The sequence below is a fragment of the Ammospiza caudacuta genome, chromosome 2 (assembly GCF_027887145.1).
Source record: "Ammospiza caudacuta isolate bAmmCau1 chromosome 2, bAmmCau1.pri, whole genome shotgun sequence".
NCBI classification, from domain to species: Eukaryota; Metazoa; Chordata; class Aves; order Passeriformes; family Passerellidae; genus Ammospiza; species Ammospiza caudacuta.
Window position 1 is genome coordinate 48,130,752 of NC_080594.1, and position 25,912 is coordinate 48,156,663.

The 25,912-nt window shown below is 45.2% G+C and overlaps 1 protein-coding gene across 1 annotated transcript in view; it reads right to left on the reverse strand.

The window, feature by feature from the left end:
- Positions 1-4,489, reverse strand: part of ARHGAP20 (Rho GTPase activating protein 20) — a 56,494-nt gene extending 52,005 nt beyond the window's left edge. Inside the window, exon 1 of the mRNA XM_058800160.1 lies at positions 4,391-4,489. Coding sequence (XP_058656143.1) covers positions 4,391-4,489 — 99 coding nt within the window. The remainder of the gene's footprint in view (positions 1-4,390) is intronic.
- Between the last annotated feature and the right edge of the window lie 21,423 nt (positions 4,490-25,912).

A 25,912-nucleotide genomic window follows, 5' to 3' on the forward strand; every position in this document is an offset into this window, starting at 1 on the left:
TGTTTGTGATGGTCTTGCTGAAGCCCAAAGTTTCCTTTCAAGCTTGCCACAAAGCATGAAGGTTAATACATGGATAAAATTCTGCCCCAGTTTCTGTATGTACAGACTTTCTCAGCAGCAGTTTAGAGATGACAGAGAGAGGAGATTCCCCCCACTCCACATCCCTACTTCAAGCAACATTAAGTAAAAAGGCAATAATTTTTTATTTGTGGTTCTTGGGTGTTACATCCCACATGACCTACTGTGCCCCTCTCTTTCCTAGTGCCACCAGGAAGGGCAAACAAAAAACCCAGGAATAGGAAACTCAAGAACTAGCACACATTGTTTTCTGCATAATTTTCAGGTTCTCTCATGGACAGAGAAATGAAGGATTGCTAACACTAGTTAGTAATTAAATCAGCACCAGGAGGCACATCACCACAGGAAGTTACCACAAGCCAGCACACCCTACCAAGGTGATTTTAACCTAATGACCCACTTTGCAGGTGATTTCATTAAAGTAGGAGCTTTTTCAGTCCTCATCAGAGACAAAATAGCTCCAGGATATATCTGCAGGATGATAGGAATTGTTCATCACTTCACTAAATAATGCCAGAAGTGTTTCTATGTGTCTGAAATTTCCAGCACTACCAGGTGTGATTTTAGAAACAACCCACCACATCCTCAGCCAGGACAGAATCTTGCAGGAAGAAGAAATCCCTGCTTAAGGAGATTTATCTTAAAAAAGATAAATCTCTTGGCATGAGATCAAGGTATCATACAATATAATGGCAAATACATACTTGATTCATCTTTTCAGAGTAAAACAAGGGATGAAGATTATGAATTATTACTCTTCCAATGCCATTAATTTGCTTGAATTTGTCCATTTAATACACTGTTGAGGAACACTAGAACTCTCTTTTCCCTGCCAGTAAACTGTTGCTGCATTTGTGACCAGAATCACAAAGAAACACGTATTTACAGTGATGGAATTGCCAGATTTCAAGTCTCAAACCATAAATGCTACTTTGATTAGTATTCAAAATGGTTAATTTTTTGCACACTTTGTAGATGTAAATATTAATTGCTGAGCCTCCAAAACATTATAAGAATTTACTTGAAATCTTCAAGGATGCAGCAAAAATCCTAGGACTGACTCCTTGAGCTACCAGATATTGTTCTGCATAAAATATTCAGGGTTGGTTGGAATCTAGCCCCTCTGAGAAGAGAGAAGTGAAACACCAGGAAATTATAAATATGGTTAAATGACCCAGCTGCTACTGCTGACACAGTTACATTGGCATAAAAGACATCTCTGCTGCATGGTTTGTTTTGACAAATTTGTAGAAATAAGCTCTATCAGTATAATCACTTTTACTCATGCTACTGCAATCCACTTCAGTTGCATCAATTTATTGGTATTGGTTTCTAAGCTAAACCGTCAATACAAAACTTCTCTGTAGGTCAATCACACATGGTGACTCCAGTGACTCCAGTAAGTCCAGTAAAGGAGGGAAACTAGCCCAGAATTTTCCAAAAGCATTAACTAAAACACTGCACTTCAATGTCACCTTTTAGCAGAGTGTTGTAAGCATTTAACAGAGAGAACCTCCCACTGACTGTGAGGTAGGTTAGCAGTGCAAATTATTTTGCATGCCAAGAACAGGCACAGAAACGTTTCCAGGATATTAGTTTAAATGGTCACATAAAATACATGAAAAAAGCCCTAGACATTTTCTGTCCCTGTTCTGGTTCTGTGGTGTGATCAAGCACGTGATCCTTCAGCTTGGTTTTGACAGCCAAGTGGAAGATGAAGTAGGAGTTCAGAAACCACAGAACAATGCAGCAAATCTCAGCTAATCTGAGCAAACATAGTCACAATAATAAAAAGGGAGAAAGGCTCAGTGGTCGACTAGCATCACATATTTAGAGGTAGCTTTTGCCAGAAAGCAAAACAGTGCTGTTAAATACATATTTGCAACAAAATTGTTTAATTGACATGTTGTGTCACCAGCATCAAAACTGATTTCTTGCTAACACATTCTTTCATTTCACTGAATGCAACCAATACAAACAAGGTAAGATCCCTGTTACCAAAAAAGATTTTCCATGTTGTGAAAAAATGATGCATTGGCACTGAGTAGAAGACAAGAAAGAGGCGTATATAGAGTCCAAAGGACCCAAACAGTAAAAGAAATATTTGAACTGTCACTGAGATTCAGCTTCAGGCAAAATTAGGAGTACTCCCTTCCTGTACACGGATAAAGGCAGGAATCTTCTTCCCCAGAGAGACACAAAGAGGTGACATGCTAGCGTCTCAAGGAAGCACCACAACTGTGGACAAGCAGCTGGGCTGCTGGCTGGATGTTGGTGGCTGCCTATGCTGGTTGTGCACGGTGTACAAAGCTGCCATATGCTGCAGGGCCCAGCCAGGGTCTCAAGCTGCTTCTCCACAGGAGGATCTCCATCTGTACCCCCGCTGCATGTGCCTCCACGCTGAGGAATTCCAAAAGGGCTGCCAAGATCCGTAAAAAGTAATATCCCTGCTCTCTTGTCAGCGTTGGCAAAAACAAGGTCTGCATTCCTTCGACTGTGGGCTCTCTGGAGCAGGAATGGGAAACACAAGTGCTACCATTAATATTTGTCCTCAGAATGCTGAATAATGAAGTGGAACTTGCACGATAAAAGCGTTCATCTTCGCAGTACTCGAACATAACTTCTCATTTCAGCTGGGTGCCTAGCATCAGGGCTCTGCCAGGTTGGAAGGTACAAGGTGTTCTGTCTTCAGCAAAAATGAAATAAATGTTTGATAAAAATCAAAGCTGCACATGTAGCCATCTGAAATTAGATCACAGCACTTGGAAAGAGTGAGTATCTGCTCCATCATTTTGCCCAGCTGGGCAGCAGAAGGTACTCCACCACCTTGTGTAGGTGTATCACATGCCCAGTTCAGAAACCAATCAGGTATTAACTGCAGTACTTTAAGTGTAGTAGAAATCGTGGCAAAACTCTCTCCAGGCAACCATTCCACCACTGACAGCAGCTGCCATAAGAAGAGGTCCCCAGGGCTGCAGTCAGGCTGGACTTGTGGCTATGTGGCTTGGTGGGACACAATCCATGGAAACACACAGCATCACCTCCCAGTCCAAAGAGACCCATCAGCACTGCTGTGCCACGGCCAGCAAAATCCCAGGGACTGCTCAGCCACAGCGTTGGACACAAGCTCAGACTTTACTACCATCCTAAATTGTCACCAGGTGGACAGATTTACTAAGAGACACTGAAACCTGGCCAGTCATTCTAATCCTGCCAGCCTATTTGGCAGTGGTCTGAAGTGCACCTCTAAAGACAAGGCAGTGAATAGATTTAAATGTCATTGTGAAGCAAAATCTGCAAGGCAGCAAGGTACCAGCTCTACTTTGGATAGAAAAACATTTCAGCACTTGCTAAACCCTAGAGAAAAAGAGAATTCCTGTTTTATACAGCAGGAAGAATCTGGTTATCACAGCTCGTTACAGCTAAGTAAAAGGCAGAAACAAGTGCTTGGCTGTATGCAGAAGACAGCATTTTGCACTTGATTGTGTCAAATGCTGAAAAACAATCTGAGACATCAAACAGATTTTACAACCAGTGTTGAAGACGGGATGAGATTCCTCTGCTACCAATTGTATACACCGTGCACAAGGTGCTTCTTCAGGGAGCTTCTTATATTCCTCTTGCACAAAGCACGTGCGAGAGCAGCCACCAAACACCCTCATCTCCAACAAACCCTTCCCTCGCCCTCTCCAGGCACACATGCAGCCGATCCCTCCTCGATCCCCTGGATAACCGCTCTGCAAACCATTCCCCAGCTCCGATATCCACCGAGCAAAACCTCCAGAAATACATCCAGCAAAACGTCCTTTAGGTTTCCCCACGAGATCCATGTAGCAAACCCTTTTATCGGTCCCGCACATCCGTGCAGCAGCACCCTCCGCGCCAGCTGCCCGGGAGATCCCTGCAGCCAGGCCCCGTGCCCGCACCGCACAGCACCCGGCAAACCCTTCCGAGCTGCCCGGGACAGCTGAGCAGCGGCGCTCCGGACCTACCCCGGACACCCGGAGCAGCCTCCCCGTGCTGCCGGGACCTGCGTGCAGCCACCCCCGAGGTGCCCGATTATCCACCGGTCACCGGGCACCGCCGCACTACCGGCTCCCCGGGGAGCACGAACCCTTCCCGCCGACAGCCCCGGCTCCGCCAGCGGCTCCCCCGAGCCCGGTTCCGACGGCGGCGTACAGGACGCGGGGAGATGGCGCGGCGGAGCGCGCGGTGTGGCCGCGCTGACCGGCGGTGCCCGCCGCGGGAAGCTCCGGGACACGGGCGAGGACCGGGGGGCGCTTTCCCGTGCGGTCTCCGGGGGCGGCCTCACCTTCTTGCTGTCGGCGGCGGCGAAGCCCCTGGTCTCGCCGCTCACCGAGGACGAGCGGGCCGGGCCGAGGTGCTCCTGTTGCGGGGACATCACGTCCATACAGCCCCGCGCCGCCGCGCTCCCGCCGCGGGGACACCCGCGCCGCCGCCGCCCGCACCATGGACAGGGCGCGCCGCGCCGCGCCACGCCCCCCGCGCGCGGGACACGCCCCCGATGGACACGCCCTCGCAGGCCACGCCCCCTCCGCCGCGCCGGGCCCGCTCCGGGCAGGGGGGTCCCGCAGCGGCAGGGCGGAGGCGCGCATGCGCGGCCTCCGGGGGGCGCGGGCGGACGGGGAGGGCGGTGGGCGGCGGTGCGCGCGCTCGCGTCCCGCGCCTGCGCGCGCTGCGGGGCCGGGGGCGCGCGGGGACGGCGGCGAGCCGGGAGCTGAGGGATCCCGGGAACGGGACGGGTGTGACAGGGACACAGCTCTGCGGGGCATGGCGGGGGTCACAGCGCTGGGGGCGCGCTGCACGGTGCCCGAAGTGGCGCGGGTGTTGTGGGCACAGGGCGCTGTGGTGGGCGGTGCGGGCTCAGAGCACCGGGAGCTGCTGTGCGGTCCCGGGAGGAGTGGCGCGGGTGCTGCCAGAACTGTGGTGCCCCGTATGTCCCTGCACAGCCGGTTCAGCGCCAGGCATGGCTCTCCCCTGAGCCCTCCCGTCTGAGGAGCGAGCAGTGGGCTGGGGGCAGCTCTGGGGGTCCCGGCGACCACGGCACCAGAGGCTCCCAGTGCGCTCCCAGTGCGCTCCCAGTGCCAAGGGGATGCCATCGCCAAGGGGATGCCATCGTGCTCTGGGAAGCCGTGAGCAATAAGGAGGAGGGACCGCTAGTTCCACTAATGGATGGTGTTGGCTCAAGAACAAATGGTTGTAAGTAGGCTATAAATTAATCTCAGCTGGTGAAGGGAAGAAAGCGTACTGATCGTACTGATCCGAAGGGGAGGAGGATCCCTGCCAGCCAGGAGCAGAAGGTGTAGCGCTCCAAATGGTGGTGGTTTGATACAGCCGTCCATTATTGTATACCTTCATTAAATGTGGTGTCTTCAGCAGTGAGGGGCTACTCCTGATCACCCAGGAGGTTCTTTTCAACCCTTCCTACGTGTTGTGAAGGATATTTTTATCTCCAGCCTTTCTAGCTGTTATAGACTCTAAATGCATTTTCTCCCACGTTGATCACAAAAGGAAAAGCAGAGACCCTACCATCTCATGTGCAGCATTTCACTGTCTTTCCTTCTGCAAGATGAATTTTTACATCCCCGTGGTGAATTGGATTGGGAAGAGATTCAGTTTTAACAAGATTACTTTACATCTGGAGAACCCAATCTGGTTCTCCTCCTGGAAGCACGAATGAATGTGCTGCTTCTGCAGCTTGGTGGCGGTGGCTCTTGCCATATATGATAAAATAGTCGTAAATTATGAATTTGGTTCCATGTTATGTGGCTACCCTGGATGCATTATTTAGGCTCAGCATGTCAATGTAATAGTGCTTCAGTGATCTCTTTGTTGAGATTGATGTTGAGATCTGCCCTCTCCTTGTGCCCTTATTTTTGTGAGTCAGTGGAATCATGTAAGTAAGGAAAGATTAAATATTTAAGTCTGGAATGCAGAATGAGTTCTTCTGCCTCCTCAGAAGCACTGGGGTTTCGTGGATCTGACCTGACTTTTTCTCCCTACTGTACAACTGACCAATAAAAAGAAAATCATAGATGCCTGTGACCACCAGGAAATAGCTCTTGGAGGACACTGTCTGATTCCAGAAAGCCCAGCAGGCTGTCCCTGATATCCCTGGGAAAGCAGTGGATGGGTAGGGCAGAGGTCTGTATGCAGTGTGTGTGCTAACATGTCATGAGTTGCACCATTTCCTCTTTGCATGTGTAAGGTCTTTCAGCTGAAGTGTAAAAACCCTGAAATGATGCATTCTTGCTACCTGTACTAATTTACAGACAGATGGCCATTCATCACTGAGGCAGACTAGTATATTAAAAAGCCTTCTGAATTTTTAAAGCGTGAGTCTCTGAAAGCCATGATGTCAGCTGGTTTCTGCCCCTCTGGGCCTTGGCACAGGCCAGCTGGGAGCACCATCCCCATGCAGTGCAGAGCTTGTGCTGGTGCTCTCACAGCTTCTCCTGCCCTTCCACTCCCACCCCTTTGGTCATGTCCCTGCTTCTCCTCCTTCATGCTCCTCCACGGTGCCGGTGCTGCGAGGGGTTGGCACCAAGGTGGACATGAGCAGGGCCATGGGCCTCCCCTGGCACAGCACCCAGCTCTACACGTGGGGACAAGCACCCAACGCAGCGGGATGCTGTCCCCAGGCAGGTCTTTGAGTTTCTGTGGGAGGGCTTAGAAAAGATTTATCAGGGTAGAAAGGAAACAGTACAAAATGCCTATTCTAAGCACAGAATATATTTAGCAATTTGGCAACCTCCTTTCCAAAAACATTTGCAAGTGATATTCTCGGTGACATTTTGGAAACAGGGCTGTATGTATCTGTTTATTTGAAAAGGAAATGTTGCATAAGCTTTCCAAAATGCTTGCACGTGCACAGAGGTGTTCTTTTATCTACTACCATGAGCACATTTCCCACAGTCTTCATTGAATATTGACTTTCACCTTCTCACAGAGGCAAATAGATCAAAATCTTGCTGTTTTGTGACCAAGATGGAGAAGCTTTCTTCTCTTTGAAGCACAAATATATTTACATATGCAAACATACAGACAACGTGTTTTTGTTAGCTTCAGTTCTTCTGTGCATCCAATGTTTCCACACCTTTCCTTAACCTCCTCTGGCAGAAAAGTGGACAGGAAGTTTGGAGCAGGAGGTGTGAACGGGCAGGAGTGACTGGGAGGGTTTTACAAGCCTCCCTTGCTGGAGCAGAAATGACCAGGAGGAAGCATGCAGACTACAGGAGCAATCTACAGGCAGCCTGGAGCTCCTTGCCCTGTGTGACATGAGCAGCAAGTGGATCTCGTGCCTTACCGTGATTAATCTCAAAGGGTAAAAGTAAATGAACCTGCTAAGAACAGCCAAAAATGGGAAACAGGAAAAATAGGCTTTCCCTAAAGACTGTTCAGAGTTTAACCAAGAGTTTCTTTCTGGCAGATCATGACTTTTTTTGGTTTTCATTTGGATTTCATTTGGATTTGAGAGAACTTTGAAAATTGAGGGCATGATCAAGGCTGGGGACAGGATGCAATTGCAGCCTGTGCAGAATTCCCAGAACTGCCCCTGCCTGATGGTTAACCTTCCTCTGTGAAGAGATTCCCAGTGGGAAAATCACCCAGCTCTCCCTCAGTGTTTGTCCAAGGATGATGAAAATCCCGCATGGGCTGGTGTGAGGCCAGGCATGAGGACAGGGCTCTTGCTGCCTAAGCCACCCCACAGCGCAAAGCAGGCACACTGCGACATTGCCCAGGCTGTGGGGCACCTACTAGGTGCTGCTCCTCGTGCTATCAGGGTTTTAACATGAGCCTGGGGATTTCTGGCCGGAGTTGGTCTGAACAATGAAAAGACAAGGTGTATAATTGCACCTAATCAGCCTTAAACTGCACCATTATCACCACCAGCTAAAATCCTGCTTGAGCCCTACCCCCCTCAAAAAAGACATAGAAGGCTCAGAAAATAACATGCATGTTAATAAAAAGATTTTCTTTCTGTTGCCTTGACCACGGTGTGGTTTGAAGAAAAATACCAGAGAGACAGGGGGAGAATTGGGACAGAGAAATATATGGGTGTTGTAGGAAAATCACGTTTGTACACAAGATGGGAGAATTATTTATGGTCAAGCTCATCCAGGTGGAAATATGACCCCTGTAAATCTGCCACATCAGAGAAACCCACAGTGAACTGTCAGCAAATGCAAGATGCACAGGCTGCTGCTACCTCTGGGTTTTATGAGCTTTCCAAGCACATTAGCACTAGCAGACATTCCCTTCCAAGAAAATGATGATATCTGAGGAACTATGTGCGGCTATAAATGAATGAACAGTACTTAACCTGCACTAAAAACCCATGGTTCTATCAAATCTGCCCCAAAAGGGCACAGTTGCCTGAACACTAATTTTATGAACCACACAAGTGCCCCATGCAATTAAAGACATGAAGTTGATCTGAATTGGAATCTCCAGGGGCAGTTGTATTTCAATGAGATCTGATGCAATGACTTTCTGTTTTAATATCCCAGTACCTAGAATCTTGTGCTGCTCGTGCATTGTGAACAGCTTAAAATAGGACCATATCCTGGACAGATTGGAGCTACTCAGATGGAGAAAAGCTGAGCTGAAATGAAAACTTGGAGAAGAACACAGGATGAATGGAATGGATGCTGGAACTCAGCACAGGAGCTTTTAGAGGCAGGTATTTGCCCTACAGTGTGAATCCTTCATTGCTCATCTTCATGGTGTTTATTGCTGCTCCTTTCCCAAAAAGTTGTGGTGACCTGAGAGCATCCTCTGTGCTCTGGTCTCAGAGGGTTTGGGTAGAAGGTGTCCCGGGTACCAAGCTCTGCCCTTCTGTTTTGATAGCAAACTGCTAATAAAACTGCTAAATGCAATGTGAGTAGCTGCTAAGTGGAATTCATGAACGCCCTGGGATTCAGGCCACAGCAGTTATTAATGTTTTGTGCAGATAGTATCACGTTAACAGGAAGCACCCCATCCTGTCCCTTCCCAAGCAGTAAAGTTTACAGGGCCTTTTGTGCCAGATGCTCTGCCTCAAGGCTCCTTAAGGGCTGGGAAACACCTCGCTTGGGCTGTTCTGCCAAGGCTTGTCAAATAAATAGAGACCTTCCTGCTCTCTCTATCCCAGAAGTACAGGTGATCCCACGTGAATGTGGAGTCCAAGTTTGCAGCATGGGGTGTGTTTCCAGCAGCAGGGATGAGTGTGGAGCTGAATGGGGAGCTCAGCTGACAGCTCAGCTGTAGGAACAGGCACAGCACAGTACAGGGAGAGTCTGAGCTTGGGTGCTCCACATGGGATCACCATCTAGGGCCATCTAGGGCCATCCTCCCATGGCTACATCTAATGCCCAGGGAAGACTTTTATGTCCCAGCCTTATGGATGAACCAGCCAACGATTCTACCAATTCTTAATATTCCCTTCAGCCTTATGCTCTGTGAAATTCAGTCCAGCACATCAAAGGGAAATTTGCCTTTGAAGGGCTGCATGCTTCCTGCATGCAAACATTGCTCTGATTTAATTAAGTTTGGTTTTTTAATCAGTGTAGTTGAACCAGTACTATGCTTGTGAGCAAAGATGGCTGGCATAAGTATCTCAGTGTGTATATGGCCCAATATTAACACCTCCCAGAAGCAAGTGACATTTGAATTTTCCTACCATGCACATTTTCCCTGTTTTTCCTATATCTTCCTTCTCTTTTTTTATGCCTTATTTCTTTCATTCACACTAATACAGTCATAAGATTGTTTATTTTTGGTTTCTCTGCACTGAAGATTTTCTTAGTGTCTTGGTCCAGTGCTCAGTCTTTCAATTGCAAATTGCGAGGCAAAGTTGAAAGTCAGTAACGGGAAATACATCCACAAGGACCTCAGGAGAGCTAAGTATCAGACATGAAAGGATAGCATTTCATTTAAGATAAGGCCTAATCTCTTCCCTTTGTGTGCAACATTTCCAAACTTAATCTGAGCACTTGTGCCTGGAGCTGTTTAACTTTGCTCTCTGGTAGGTGGGTAGTGGTGGGAACGCACAGAAATGGAACCACAGCTTAATCTGAGTACAAAAGGTAGGTTCCATTGAGACAAAGGAGGCTGACCTTAGGAAACATCTACTAAGTGTTCAGATATGGGCAGAATGCACAACTCTTCAGTATAAGCTTGAGCCTTACTGAATCTCAGTGATCCCATTACACTCCCTGAGTCCTGGAAAACCTACGGTCCTCAGCATTCACAGTGATACTCAGCATCAGGGTTTGTTTCTATTCATATTCAACATATTCTTGAGAAAAGACATTCTATCACCTAAACTTTGCTGGGGGAGGGTGTTTTCAGATGCTTGTCCCAAAATTGCAGTTGAGAAACATAGTTATCAGCATACAGGTCATAAATAACCTGCACTGTTTTTTGTGTTACAGCCAGGTGTTGCCAACAGACTCCCTGGAGCTCCACAAAGCACTGGCCACATAGACAGCCAAATCCCCACTTCAGTGCTTTGAGGCACAGAGTGATAAATTAGGTAACATGAGTCAGGTTGGCATATAGGGGACTGGTGAGAATTATACATTCGTAACAGAAACATTTATAGTGACTAGAACGGGAAGTTGTTGAGGTTGCACTAAGAATAGGGCATCTTTGTTTTATGGCTGATGGGACTTAAATTTACTGCAAGCAGAAAGTTGACTGTTGACATTGGCTCTTCAGGAAACATGAAGGAAGCTCCCATGGACAGGGGACCCTTTCGAGTGTAATATACACTCATCCATAAAAATTGTCACCTTATCTTCCTTGCTCTGTATCCATTTCAGGCATCACTTTCTCTGTCTCTAATTCATAACCCAGACAGTTTTTACTGTGAGTGTGTTTAAGAACCCTGAGGGCTGTATTTTTTGTCAGTTTGTGTTTTTAACGTGCTGATGGATTGTATTGTACTTCTGATCCCACCCTGGATTTACTATTTTCCATTCACCATAGAGGACTCCCTTTTACTAATAGCTTGTAGGATTGCCACTCTGAGAATGACAGACATTAAAAAAAAAAGGTGGACAAGATTTTTAGTTGTCCTTTCATAACGCACTGCAAAATGTTTCACTGCAAGACTAGGATGCTTTCAAAAGTGATTCAGATGAATAAAAAATGAACTAGACATCCTCCCACTCACTTGGGATCCAAAAGGAAGCTCTGTTTTTCTTAAAGAGTGTTGAATTCCTCCATATAAGCTGATGCACATATCTTCAGCCTCTGTAAGCCAAGGTGGGAGCCCAGACTTCACTGCATTCCATTGAGCAGGGTCTTTGCTCTCCTGCTTTTCTCAGCCATAACAGCAGCCCCAGCATTTTAGAGATTAAATGGTCTGATACAAAAGTGGGGTAGGTTGACCCTGGTTGGATACTAAGTGCTTACAAAGCCACTCCATTGCTCTTCTCTGTCACTGATGGGCTCATCCTTGGCCAGTGGTGGGTCTGAATGGAGCTGGCATTGGTTCTGTTGGAAACGGGGGAAGCTTCTGGCAGCTTCTCACAGAGGCCACCCCCATAGCCTCCACACACACAATACCAAAACCTTGCCACACAAACCAAATACACTGAGGGCTGAAATCCCTGGATCTTCTGTCTGATATGGACAATGAGGACCGTCAACCTCCAAATGGAATTTGACTTTCACTGCAATGTAAGAGGATGTAATTTCTAGAAAGGGGAGGCCAGCAGGAGCAAGGCAGAGGAGTGCTCAAAATCTCTGCCAGGCTCCTACCACAGTCACTCTGCCTCACAGCTGCTACTTAGAGCATCCTAATGTTTAAACAAAAAAACCAATGGTTTCAGAGTGTAGCCGAGCTCCTCCCAACTCCAACGTGGTAATTTTAAGAAGCAGACTTAGGAAGGACTTAAGAAGATCACTTAACCTCATCATCAGGCAGCTTTCCCTCGGTCTTTTCTCAATCACTTGTTCTTATAAGTGAGGGGTGATGAGGATGTGCAGCCTCCCTTGTGAGCCTGTCTCTTTGTTGTCACCTCAGCTGGGAACTATTTTCCCTGGTGAAACCATCTCCTCCTCAGTTAAGCCTATGACAACATGTCCTAACCCCAGGGGATATGAACAGGGTTTATTCTTTCCTCCTTAGAGCTACCTTCTACATATTTGGACACTATGTCCCCACAACCCTTATTTCTAGACTAAACAATACCAAATCCTCCAGCTTTCCTTGCAGTCCATGATTCCTGATCCTCCAATCCATCTTGTTTTCTGAATTCTTTCCGTTTTGATACGTTTCCTTTCTAAATCATCATTTCCAAAGCAGGATGTGTTTTGTTTGTAAGGATGATGTGCACATGTTTCTCTTCCTTTCACACCCCACTTCCAACCCAAATGTTTCCCTGCTTTTTTATTAACTGAAGACAGGTGTAGCTGTGGGGAGAGGTATGGGGAGGTTGGCAGTCCATACTTAATATTTTACAAAAAAATTTTCTTATTCTCCATGATATGGAAAGCCATTTAGCAAAGTAAAATACATTAATTTTACATTTCTTAAGTGACATTATAACTGTTGAACTCAGAAAATATCCACAAAGCTATTAAAATATTTGGATAGTTCAAGTTTAGACGAGATTCCAGCAGATATTCCTATCACGCTTCTTTCTCAATATGAAAGCTGTGACCCAGCATTTCTCCTGAATCAGCAGGACATGGGCCCGGGTTACAAATCAAAGCTAAATGGTTATTGCTTTCAAATTAACAGAAAGTTTATTGCTACTGAGGTGCACACATTTGGGTGGAAAGCTAAGCTGCAGAACAATAGTGGGCTTGAATTATTTTAGGATTCCAGCTTAAGGAAAAAGAAAGCTTTGTTACTGTTATCATAGAACCATAGAATGGTTTGGGTTGGGAGGGACCCTAAAGGTCATTGGGTTTCAGTGTCTCCACCATAAATGCCAGATCCTTCAAAACAAAAGACTGTTTCATAAACTTTGTTAAATATTAAACCTAAAGTAGGGAAACCAAAATATGAAAAAATGGTTAACACATTTTGGGAGAAGGATTCTTCAGAAAGCTGGAAGAGTGAAAATGTTCATTGCCGTGAATGCAGAGGATCTGGGCCAGAGTAACAGCAGAGAGGACTGGAAGGGGTGGAGGGAGATGGGGAGGCAGAAGAGGCCCAGAGCTGGCAGCCACGGAGCTCTGAGTCAAGAAATGCCACATGCAGAGAGAGGGGGCATCAGGGGTGTTGCATTTTAAAATTACTTCACTGAAAGTCATGATTTTCTTCAAGGAGCATGGCTTTTTTCCCCCATGACTCTTTTTAAATGTTGCACTTAGATGATCTAGTTCTCACAGGGAGTTTTCTCTCAAGGGAGCTCTCTGACATGGGGCTGGGCAGCATCAGCAATGCAGCAGTGCCACGCATTACATTTTGCACACAACTTCAATACAGAAACACCTTATAATTATTTTACTGTAACTGGGATATAAGCTAATGTCATTCCTGAGAAAATAAAGCATGCAGCACAGATAATCACTGTCAGGTGCTCCTGGACTATCTTCATGGAACATGGCAGCATGGTAAGCCTACCAGCTTCACATCTTATGTATTTGCAGTTGTCAAAGCATAGTTGCCTGTGGGGATGTGTACTTGATCATGAAAATAAAAAAGAAATGTAAAAAAACAGCTTAAAATTATTTTCAAGGACAGCACTTATTTACTTATTTATTAAATCAATAAATATGGCATTTATTAAAAAGAAATCTGAAGTAGTTATCACAGGACTATCAGTTTGATTCTCCTGCTGTTCAAGGTTCACAGATTAATTTCTGCACTGAAGAAATTTGCTCTTGGCTTGAAGACTTACAGGTCAGTGGAAACTGTTGATCCTGAGAGGCCTGTCAAGAAAAATGAGTGAATTATGGGGTTTGGCCGAGTCTTGTGCTTATCAGGCCAATTTCAGTAACCAAGGCAGCAAAAAGTCCATTTCAATTGAACTGAAATTAAAATGTGTAAAAATGTGCACTCTAGGTTTTGCAGGATTTCCAGTGTTTTGCAGTATGACATTATGACACATATTTTTATGTCCCCAGGACAATTCTGCTGGTTTCAAAAGGTTGAGATGACATGGATATCACATGATCACTCATTCTACAATATATTCTGACTTTGTGCTTTTTTTAATGCTTTGCAATTTTCTTTGGATACCCTAATTTTACAGTTACCTCACTGGATTGGTGAGGAAAGGTAAAAAGCTGCTAGAGGAAGGTTATTTCACCCACAAAGTCATCAACATTCCAAGCCTTTTCTAGCTTACCTTTCCTTCTCCTGCACCTGAATGCAAACCCATTAAAAACAGTCCAGGAAACCTCCACCTCTGCATTCACACTCAAGATGCTCATAAATCATATTTCTTTAACAGGGGTTTGTGATCTGATGTTAATGAAACCTCTGGGGTAGCGCTGTGTCTGAGGAGGAGCTGGTGCAGAAAGGAGGTTGATATGTGGCTGCAAATCATCAGTGGAAACTCCTGGAATAACATCAGTGCAAGAGCTCTCCCTTTCTCTTTGTTTCAGAAGTTTCCATAGGCAGAAAAACAAAAGCCCCGCATTGCACCTCCTGCATAGTTTACTCTGCAAATTCTGGAGCCCTGGCTGCTCCACCATGTGGATCCCAAAGCACCACAGCCCTGCTGCTTCCCATCTGCTGCCAGCCCCTCCAGACCACCCCAGCAGTGTGAAAAGCTTTTTACTCCCCCTGAAAGATGCCTTTCATTTAAGACCCCTTCCCAGAGCTGGGCAAGGGAGGAGGCCAGCGCTCTGATGCAAAGCTGTGCTACAGCCTTGCAGGGCTTTGCTGGGAAATGTGGTGGGTGCTTTGTGAACTGGTGGGGTGGCACACAGGGCTTAGGAGCTGCCCCTGTGCCTCTTAAGTCTGGACCTGAAGCTATAATGCCAGCTCTTGAAGTTGTGACATAAAAACCAGTCTCTTAAACCACAGCCCGTCACTCTATCCAGCAGATTCATGTTATTTACAGACTCATTAACATGACAGAGATATTCCAGAATATTGCAGCTGTCTGTCTCTTCCTCTCTCAAACCCTCTGAAAACAGGGTGCTGCTGGTGGTATTTCCCCCCACTAGCATGCTCCATCCTTGTCCCCCCTTGCATCCATCCCCCCTGCTCTGGGATGGCTACCTTGCATTTCTCGCTATAGACCGAATGGCACTCAGCAAAGAGGATTAGTGTTTTCAGCTCTGCCTCCAGCTGCTATTCACCCAACCCAAAAAGGTATTTCTTCAAGCTCCATGTCTTAAAGACTGCAGGAAATAAGGTGAGCTTGACTGTGGCTTTGGCTGCTTTACTGCCTAGTGAGCATATATGGATGGAAGTATAATTGTCCTAAGAGTGTTAGGTAATGAGCTATGAGCATGGCAATGGGGATAACAAATGGTTTGCTCTTCCAGACAGTCACACCAGAAAGCTAACAGTCATCACTGAGAGCTCCTTCTTTTACTCAGGGCTTTGAATACTATAAAATCTGTCAGTAAAATAAATACCATGTTAAGGAATAATAATACTCTGCTGCTAAATTAATACCTAAATCACATTATGGAAGGATTTTCATTATAAAAGTTTTTTTCTTTCTGGCCTGTATATTGATCAATTTGGAGTAAATATAATTTTGTCTACTAGCAGTTGCTGTTCTCAAGTAGGAATTAATCTGAACCAGGAGCTTTCTTGGCCCACAAACCACTCAGCTCTCTGCATAAAGCACTGCAATTTTACACAGTCCCTGTAAACTGGAGCATTATATCAGCTGTGGTCAGCATTTTCATATGATGCTTACCAATAAAGTTGTAATGTTCATTTATGAGTGGGACCATAGAGTTACTGGAGCAAAATACTCCCACAATACTGTAGAAAATTTCAGAGGATGGCAATAAAAGTAAAATGAGAATTGAAGTGCAGCTCAGATGAGCAATTGTGGCTGATAAAAAGTCATCTCTGTCTTAGCTGCCCTGCATGAGGGATGACAAGGATGGTGGTATCCAAAAACCTCCAAGAACTCTTCATTTGTCTGATCTCAAAGTTTAAGTTTTCTTGCCACAATATTACTTCTCCCCCTTTGCCTTCTACAGTTACCTACAGCAAGGGATATTTTCCCAGGCGCAAACCAAATTGTTTTCCCTTGTTTCACCTTTGTTTGTTGTTTGTTCATCTTTCTGAATAACTGCTAGCATTAGTCATTTGTTCTCAGTGGTTCTCACATGCTGCCTGTGTCTGGAGGACTTTGAGGCTAGCTGGCAGCAGAAAGCAGGCTGGAGGCCAGAGACTTTGTTCTGTACATTTCCCTGACCTGCAGGTTGGCTACCACTGATCCTGGCTGTTAGCCTGTCCTGCTTTTCTGCAAAAGGAATTGAAGGTTGGCTGATCATGAGGCTTTTCTACTAAGTGTTTTGTTATGCCTCATAGCTTTGTGTTTGTAGCTTTCCAGCCAGTTTTTAATCCATGTGACAATGTTCATTTCCAGGCCAGTTTTGATTATTATTCTTTGGTGTGAGATACCCTATCATTTGCCTCCCTAAAATCCCAGAATGTTTCCTTTACGTCATTGCTTTTGTCCAGTGATAGTAAAACACCATCATAAAATGTAATCAAGACTGTTTGGCAAGATCTTTCATTTAGAAACACATGTGGCTTATTGCACATAATTCCGCTGCTCTGTTGATGTTTCATGATCATATTTTCAATCTTAGTGTTGTATTAATGTGGAGGAAAGGGAGGTACATACACACATTTGTTTCATACCTGACCAATCATTTTTTATGCATTTAGACTTCCTATAATGTAGAGCACATATGCAAGGGAGCTGTGTTATTTTTCCATGTGGTTTAGGCTGTTTGTTTATTTTGTCATTAGTTCTCAGTGAGAAGGTTATCCTTTCCCCCAGATGTTTACTACTTTACAAACAAAAAAAGATTTCTCTCATAACTTGCATTGCAGACCTAATACTTGTAAAATGCATGAAGGATGCCAACACAGTAATGATTTCAAGAACTTTCTATACACAGAGCTGGTTTACCACCACACCATGGCTCATCACCATTTAGCAGAGAGGCGTAGCTTTTAATCAGTAAACCAAGTCTTGGCCAATTTGAGAACACAATGCATGGGATGTGAGAAGGGGGCATGTGTGAGAGATTTGGGAGAGATTTGTTGCACTGGTTTCTCTCCGTTTTCCCATTTACTTCCATTCTTTCAGTTATTTTCACATATCCCCTACAAGAAGGGAAAAAGGGTGACAAGCAGGAAGCATTTGGATGTTGACACATTGGAAAAGACTAGTCCAAATTTGGTAACTCCCTTTTCAACCTTTATACCCTTCTGTCCCTTCTTAGGTATATTTACATCTCTGAAAATGTAGAGTACATAAGCATGGAGGTTCCTGAGGTTTAAATGTATTATCTCTACTAAAGAATTTTCTCTTTGCAGATTCTGTGATTACTGTGGGTGTACTCTGCTACCTCTGCATAGGTTATTACTGACTGCAATGAGAACAAGCTTCAAAATTAGCTCATATACACGTGATAGAGAACTGACAAGGACAAGTTAATACATTGGAGTTTCAGGTTTCTATAAGCCTGAAGATGTATATGTGTATACATTTTTTGCCTTTGGAAATATTACAGATATATTTCCTTGAGGAAATGAAAGATGTGTATTCAGTATATAATGTAAAAATGAACTTGTTGTTTGGAAGGGGGTGGGTGGCTCAAATTTCTGATATGTCTGAAGTTGAATTTCTTCATATAGAGTCTATTTTTGACTTGATAGAATGAGAACACTGGTGGGACTTGCTAGAGAAGTTTATTTTGCCAGCCAAAAGCTGACTAGGCATCTCTAAGCAGCAGGTGGTAAGGACAAGAGATAGGTTGAGCTAAATCACCATAACAAACAGGGTTTGTTTTAAGGAGAAAGAAATTGTTTTAATGACACCAAATTCCACTTGTGACTTTCTCCTCAGCAGAGACAAGCTGTAACTATTTTATGTTGAGCAAAATATAAATCTTTTGGTCTGCTACTATAATAGCCAAAATGTTAGAGCTAATGTTACTTGATTTAGAGTTTGTGGCATCCACTTGGTATGGAAAGGTGAGAGCCGTGTTGTAGAGCATTGCAGCAATAATCATAGCAAATGTCAGGACAGAGACAGTTTGTTTCTTTTCCTCATTGTGGGATTTTTGCTACACACAAGTTCTAAACCATGATTTTACGTCGGTTGTCCTGAGGGCAAGGTTAACAACTATCTTCAGATCAGCATTTTTGTAAGTTTGTCCCAGAAATATTTTCGACTGAGTCTGCTGCACTTTCAGAGAAGCCAGATGTGACACTGATGACGATGCCACATGCCTGGACAGGCAGACTTTGGGCTTGGCTGGGACGTGCAACGAGCCACCTGTGAAAGAGATGCAACTTTTCAATACCTCAGGGATGGACAATTCAGGTACTGTCTCTAAATAAAGTTATCCTCAGAAAACTGCTGAGTCAGCCTCTAAATTAACTCAATACTATTTTCTGAAATCATAGCACTTGGATAAATTAGCTCAGCTCACATGGTACCATCAGAGGCAGCCAAATGGGAAACAGTGGTGCCCAGCTGAAAATGGAAGGGACAATGTCCAAGGTAGGATAAATAATTGGGGGTAATCAGGCTCAAGTTTGAGAGAAATCTGTCTCACTAAATTCATTATTAAAAATGTAAAAAACCATCTCAAACAAGCCAAGCTTTAAAATGTTGCAGATTCTGAACATCACTTTAGTTAAAAAACTTGCTAAAATACAGCCTAATTAATAAAATGCAGCTGAATGGGTAGAAGCTGTGAAAATCCATGCACCTTCTGATGCATTGTCTTGGCTAGTATTCAGAAAGAGTCAAGTCATCAAGTATTCTGGTAATAAAGCATCTCACAAGCACTGCAGTAATGGGAGTCTCAAGTGTCCTTTGCACCTTCCCAGCAATATTGTGGTTGCCTATCCTGAGACCTGCAGGAACAGCCCAAACCAGGGATGCTGTGGTCTGCCCCTTCCCACCTTAGTGATGGCTGATGGGGGAAATAATCTCACAAGGTAACAACGAAAACATATTTATAGAAAACTGATACTCTATAAATTTCTCATTAAATAAGAATATGGCTCAAACAAACAACAAAAAAAGTAAATTCCATGGCCTTCCACAAGTTTTCTGCTGCTTAAGCTGTCTTTGGAAATGGTGATTATTATTGACAGTTTAACTTCTTATGTAAAAACAAAGAATTTTGAGGGAGGGTTTCTTTTCTATCTGTTAAATTGTGTATGAAAGGATTTGGAATGAATATGCAAATGTAGAAAAGAAAATAGGCAGTAATTGTGTGGAAAATAGACAGTAATTGTGTGTGAGCCTAATGAAATACATATTTTCCAGTTGTTTATGATTGTTGTCATCCATGGGCAAGGTGATTGCAAATGACATCTCTGTCTGTGCCTGTCTATAGTGAGCTTTCCACTTGCCACCATCAGAAAAGAAAGGAATGCTTCCCTTGTCCTTTCCAGGTGTGACTGCTCCTTAGCACAGTGTGTTCATGCACTGCTCATTTTCCCTCTTTTCATCTGTCAAAACTCAGTATCACACCATACCAGCTCAGGCTTTCTGGATCAAAAGAGTGGCAGATCAACACATTTTTACCTTGATCACCATAAAACAGTAATAACATTTTTCTTTCCCCCATGACATAATGGGAAGGCCTCCTTTAGAGTAAATCAAAGAGAGGCTCTATAACCTGTCCTCGTCCTGGAGGGTTTGCTTCTATGCATTTCTGGCTCTGCGCTTTCCTCAGCCACATGTACACACATTCATGTGCACAGACACCTAGATGGATTCATCACTTTCCTGTCCATTGTTTTCCTGCCTGCTCTGGTTTCATCTTGCAGTTTTCAGCCAAGGGCTCTGGCCACCTGTGGGGCAGCATTGTCCCACTGTGCAAGCCCTTGCCCTACTCTGTCAGCAAGCCCTTGCATGTTCCTTTGGCTCAGCCTGTCCACAGGCAGCTGGAACAGGAGCCAGGCAGGTGGTTTCTGCTTCCAGCTGGGAAGAGAGCTTGTATCCTGCCCTCCTGCAGCTGGAGATGTCTGCGATCATAAAATCCAAACTGTATGGTCTTCATAACCCACACAACTTTATCTCCACAGGACAGATGAGTCCAGCTCATGGGTGGTACAAGCAGGAGAGCAGCTTGATTGGGAAAGAGCTGCTACAGTCCCCAGGTGCGGCTGAGCATCCTGAAGATCAAACCTGGGACTGTGCTTTCCGTGCTCCTCTCGCAGGCTGCATGGATGTTGTTATTTACTGTGTTGTTTGTGGCCAGAAAGGGTCCCTGGCATTAATGACCATGACCTCTGCTTTGAGACTGGGTAATTGCCATTGGATCAGAGCACACATGCTGTTCTACTGCAGTCATAGCAGCTCCAGGGAAGTAGCAAGTCCACATCGCTTTCCAAGAAACCGTTTCAGTCCTGCTGCCCAGAGTTCAGCTTCGCACAGCACATGCAGACAGCTGGTTTGCATGAAGACCCCATCACCTGGGAGTGTGCCAAAATCCCTCAAATGCCTGTCCCTGAGCTCAAAGGATTCCTGGGAGGAGAACTCTGCCTCTCACTGCGCCTTTGCTGGCAATAGCAACAGCAAGAGGACTGGTTCACAGCTCTGCTGCATACCAGGTCACGACTGGAAAGGGATTTTGTGGCTTGGCCTCTGAAGTCAGGATTTGTCTGGAGATGTTTCTGAATTATGTGGACAAGATGGAAGCTATAAACTGCTGAAAGTAAGACATTTGCAAAAGAGGCCAGATAAGGCAAAGCAGTCCTTTTTCTTGTCTTCACTGACATCCATCCCTGCGTCGGCGTGTCAAGCAGAGATGAACATTTCTGAAGTAAGAAATCATACGTTGATCTGGCTAACAAATTGACAGAGCCATTCTGTGAAAGTGCCTCATACACTAAATCTGATATCAATTCCCTTTTCTCACCCTAAATCCTGCCTTTTTACATCCACAGTTAATCATTCCTACTTTTCACATCATGTGTCATGACACGAGCCCCACCTTGGGAGCATAACAAGGTTATCCCTCACTACTTCCATTCCCTTGGGCCTCTCATATTACCTGCCTCTGGTAAGAGTCTGCCCACACACTGGCACTTTTACATCCCTGCAAATATACCCTGTATTTCTTGATGAAGCTGTCTGCTGACTCAAAAGGCTGTCACTTACTTCACACAGCTACTTCTCCATGCAAAGGGTCCAGTTCCTCTGTTGTGCAATCTGTCTATTTGATCTTCTGACAGAAAAAAAGAGACATTTGCTATTTCCTCAGCATGCAAGAGACAATCAGCCCTTCTATGGGGCAATGACTTGACAGAAATAATGTAAAGTCTCTTTCTTATTCTTAGAATAAAACAGCAGCATGTAATTCACTCTGAAAATTGACCCTGTGCTGCCTGCACATGTACTCCCAGTAGCTTTTTGAGACTTATAAAGAAGGTGGGAATTATGGCTTCCCTCTGGAATTGTACTGCTGGACATCAGCTAATGTTAATAAATCAGAGCAACTAGCTGCATGCTGGATGAGTAAAGTTAGGCACCTGCTTTGAAACTATTTGTCCCATTTTACTTCCAGCAAGTCATCTAGTCTGCTGTTTCCTTACTACTCAAGTTATTGATACTTTGCCCCCTAAAGAGGTTTCCAATGCTGCCTTTCCAGTTTGTCCTGCCAGGCTGGGCTGGCTCCTGCTGCTGGAAGGCCTGGAGGCAGGGGGCCCTGCTGCAGTGTCACCAGGGCTCACACGCTGTGTCCCCTGGGTTTCGTGACCACAGCCAGATCCAGCACTGCAGGGCATGAGCTTTGGTTCACCCAGCCTGTGATCCAGCCAGCCCATGTGGCATCTTTGGTCCAGCCAGCCCATGTGGCATCTTCCAGACAGCCCTAGTACACTTCCTCCCCAGTACTTTTCCACTTGCTCACTGACGTATCTACCCTCATTTCTGAGGTTTGCTAAACACACAGCTGGCTTCAAGCAAACCACGGAACCCAAACAAAAGAAAGCTCATTCCTCATTTTCCTGACCAGACCCAAACAACATCTATGACACTTCCCCAATTTGAACACGTGAGATTTGCCTGCCAGCCACTGGGAAAAAAAAAACACCAAATAATCCTCTCTGGGAAACAGTGGTCAAGCTGCGACACAGCACTGCACATCTCCCTGCATCTCAAGCCCCTGCCTCCACTCTGGGTATCCAGACCTTGGATCAGCCCCTTGCACCCTTGGTTATCCAATGAGTTGCAGCTAAAATCTTTTTAACCTCTTGAGTATGTTTTTTAGCACTATAATCTGGATTTGCTACTGATGTGGAGAGCTATTTCTGGTAGGTCCTGTGGCACTGTGTCATCTCCTTGACACTCTCTGTGTGAAAGGCACCCACTGTCCTGGTGCACCTGCAGGCCCCTAAGCATTGTCTGCCAGAGAGTTCTTGTCTCAAAAAAATAAACCCGCTGTGTCCTGCATCTCTTGGGCTCAAAAAAATAAATCCACTGTATCCTTTGATTACCTCAGAGGAGTAAATTTCCTTGCTTTTAGGTAGCATATTTAAAATGGGTATTCTTCAAATAGATTTGCGGCAAGCAAAACAGAAAGCCTTGGACCAGCAATCCCAGCCAATAGCTCATGAAAGTGAAGTGAGTCTAAATGACTGTGCACAAGGTCACTTTTTAAAGATGTCTGTGGAAATTCACTTCTTTTATGCAATTTCCTTTTGGCTGCAGTCCTCAGGATAAGATGGACTGGCAAATCCTAGGCTGTTTTTATTTTAGTGTACCCTATAAGAAATAACTGTGAGGTTCAGCAAAACAACAGCAGCCTCTGGAGACAGAGAACACCAGCAGCACTGGTCTCCTGTTCCCTTTGCCCTCTCTGTAGGCACTCAGCCCCAAAAATGCCACTGGCTTCCCTTCCCTCCTCCTCCATGCAAAACTTCTTTCCTTCTTTCTTTGCCCTCACACATTTACCTTTCTCCTCCCTGTTTCCCTCCATGCTGCAGTGCTTTTGCACTGACCATCCTGTCTGGTTTTATTCTCTCATCCTTCTCTCAGGACACTGCTGCTCCAGTGGCTCAGCATCCCTGGCTGTCCCAGAAAGCGACCTTTTCCTTGTCTGACCCTCTGAGAACTCTTCCACTTGCCTTGGAAAGTGCTCACATCCTGCCCAGCTGCTGAGAGTCCCTCAGCCATATTCCACCATATGGCACCACATCCCCCCGCTTTATCTCATGGAAAATATCAAGATAATCAGACCTGCCTCTCTGTGATTCATGCAACCATCTGTCTGGGCTTCCCACTGTTCGAGTGCTCTGATACCCACCCTGCTAGCCAGAATATAAGTGGGCTTTTACTGTCCAAATTTCTTAATCTAAACAAACACGAAAGGCCAAATTCTGCTTTGGGCTCCTTTTCCACAAATCCCATTTGTGACATTAAATAGGGCTGTTTGAATCAGTGTGAGCATGGAGTTTGGCCCAGAGTTTTCCAGCTGATTTATGGTGTCCATCTGGCTGCTCTTAACCAAGGAGAGCCTGGCCTGAGCACAGTTTTTAAACAACGCCATTATAGAGAAAGCTGAGCTATGGCCACAGCCATGCTTGATACCAGCTATGATGACACAGCTCTGTCCCTCCTGTGTCACTTCTCCTTGTCTCCTGAGCTTTCAGGCACTGCCTGTCTGCTCAAGTCATTCCCTGCCTTAAGTAAACCCTCTGGAATGGGAAGGATGAACTTTGGAAGAAAGCTTGTCTGTGGCCAGTTTAACTGCTACTGGGGCTGCTTCTGTAAAGCACCCTTCTCCATGGCTTACCACAGGTGTCTCCAGCCAGGGGGAAGAAGCTGGCAGATAAACTGGTTGTCTCCCAGTTCTTCTTAATACCCGAGGTATTGGTTGCAGTCAGCAGGGCCTTGAGCAGACCTGGTCTCCTGGAATGTGTGCTGCAGCATCAGTGCTCCTGACATCCCTTTTCCCAAAGGCATCAGCCATGCAGAGCTTCAGTTCTCTGCCCAGGAACCAGTGCTGCAGTGGGGTCCAGCTCCCACGATGGAGTGCTGCCAGCACTTCCCTGGGGAGTCCAGCTCTCCCTGGCATCCATCTCCTGGCCCCATCTGGATGACTGCTGAGAGAGCCCAGCCCTGGCCTGCAGGAGTCAAGACAAGTGGAGTGGGATGGAGGTGGAAACACCCCTTGTACCCAGACAAATGGGGCACCGTCCCAGTGTGTATGACAGGCAGTGATGGGTATACCTGGATCAGACCCTTTCCAGTCATTTTAGGAATGAAGAATTTAAATCCTCCAGGATGCAACCCTTGAAAAATCATGTTGTGTGGCTTGCTTTTCCAACCAGGCTGTCCACCTTGCACCACCAGTCTAGTGAAAGCCCAACAGCACACAGTGAGTCCAATTTCTGATGAAAATGTCTTAACACTTTAAAGGAAAATTTTTGAAACTGAAATCTGTGTATTTTCTTCATATTGAAAATAAATAACTCCTACAGTTCCTTATAACCTCTGTGACATGCCCAACATCTGCAATATTTTAAGACCTCTGTTCTTGAAACCCAGTGAACATCAGAGAATCTCAGCTTGCCTTTAAGAATTGAAAAAGCTTCTATTCCTTGAATTTTCAGAAAAAATCCTCATATTGAAACAAAGGAGCCTGCAGTACAGAGGTTACAAAATCAGTCAAAAAGCAAATAGAAGTGATGTGAGCCTGATAATTTTAAAATCTCAAAATTTCTGAATGCCAGGGATTGGTGACACAAAATTTCCATACAGACAATTCAGTGAGTCTTCTAATCAGTCAGCATGATAGAAAGTCTTTTGGATGCTACCCACAGGATTTGTTATTTTTATAACTCTTGGCTCGTTTAAGTTATTTTTTAAATTATTCTATCTCATTACAGTTTGATGTTAATTAGCATAGAGCTGAAAAAAGAAAATGTGTTAAATCTGAAAACCAGGAAGAAGCAGGGAAAAAAGGCCCTAAGTTTCCAAACGCAATGCTGTCGCAGCCATGTTTCCTAATCACTTCATGCAGAAAATAATCTACACTTTCACCTTTTTGCCTCAAGCCAAGAAGGTCTCAGAACTTCTCAAAGAGGGCTACAGCCCAGGTATGTTCAAAGTGACCCATTGTAACCAATTTTTCAAAGGCTCTTACAAAGCAGAGGATCTGGAGCTGTGTAGGGTCATTCTGCAGGGTCTCTCCAAGTTCCAGCACATCAGCACTGCCTGGCCTGGCCATGCAAGTGGCAAAGACCAGCTCTTGGGCATCACCAGGGGAAAGATTTATCTGTTTGCTGAACTGAAATCCAGTATTTCCATATCTTTTTTTCAAACAATAGGGGATCTTGGGGAGAAAATGTGAAAGCAAAGGGGGAAAACTCGGTCCTGCTGTGTGTGCAAACAAGAGCCTGGGTTCTCACAGAAGCAGGATGACTCCTTTGCTCATCAACTTCTGCTTTTGCGTTCAGTCTGAATCTGATGCAAACTGGTACCCAGTTCCTGAGGACAGAAAGGATAATGCTGGAAGGCACCTCAACTCTGCATTTGCATCCTTTGCCATCCTGCCAGGCTGGACCATCCTCCCCCTTCACTGTTTTCCAAGTATCCTCTTCAAGAGAACTGGCACAAAAAAAAAACCCAGAGCCATACGACAGTAAAGATAACTGCTTAAAATTTTCCTCATTAATGGCTTTGCCTTT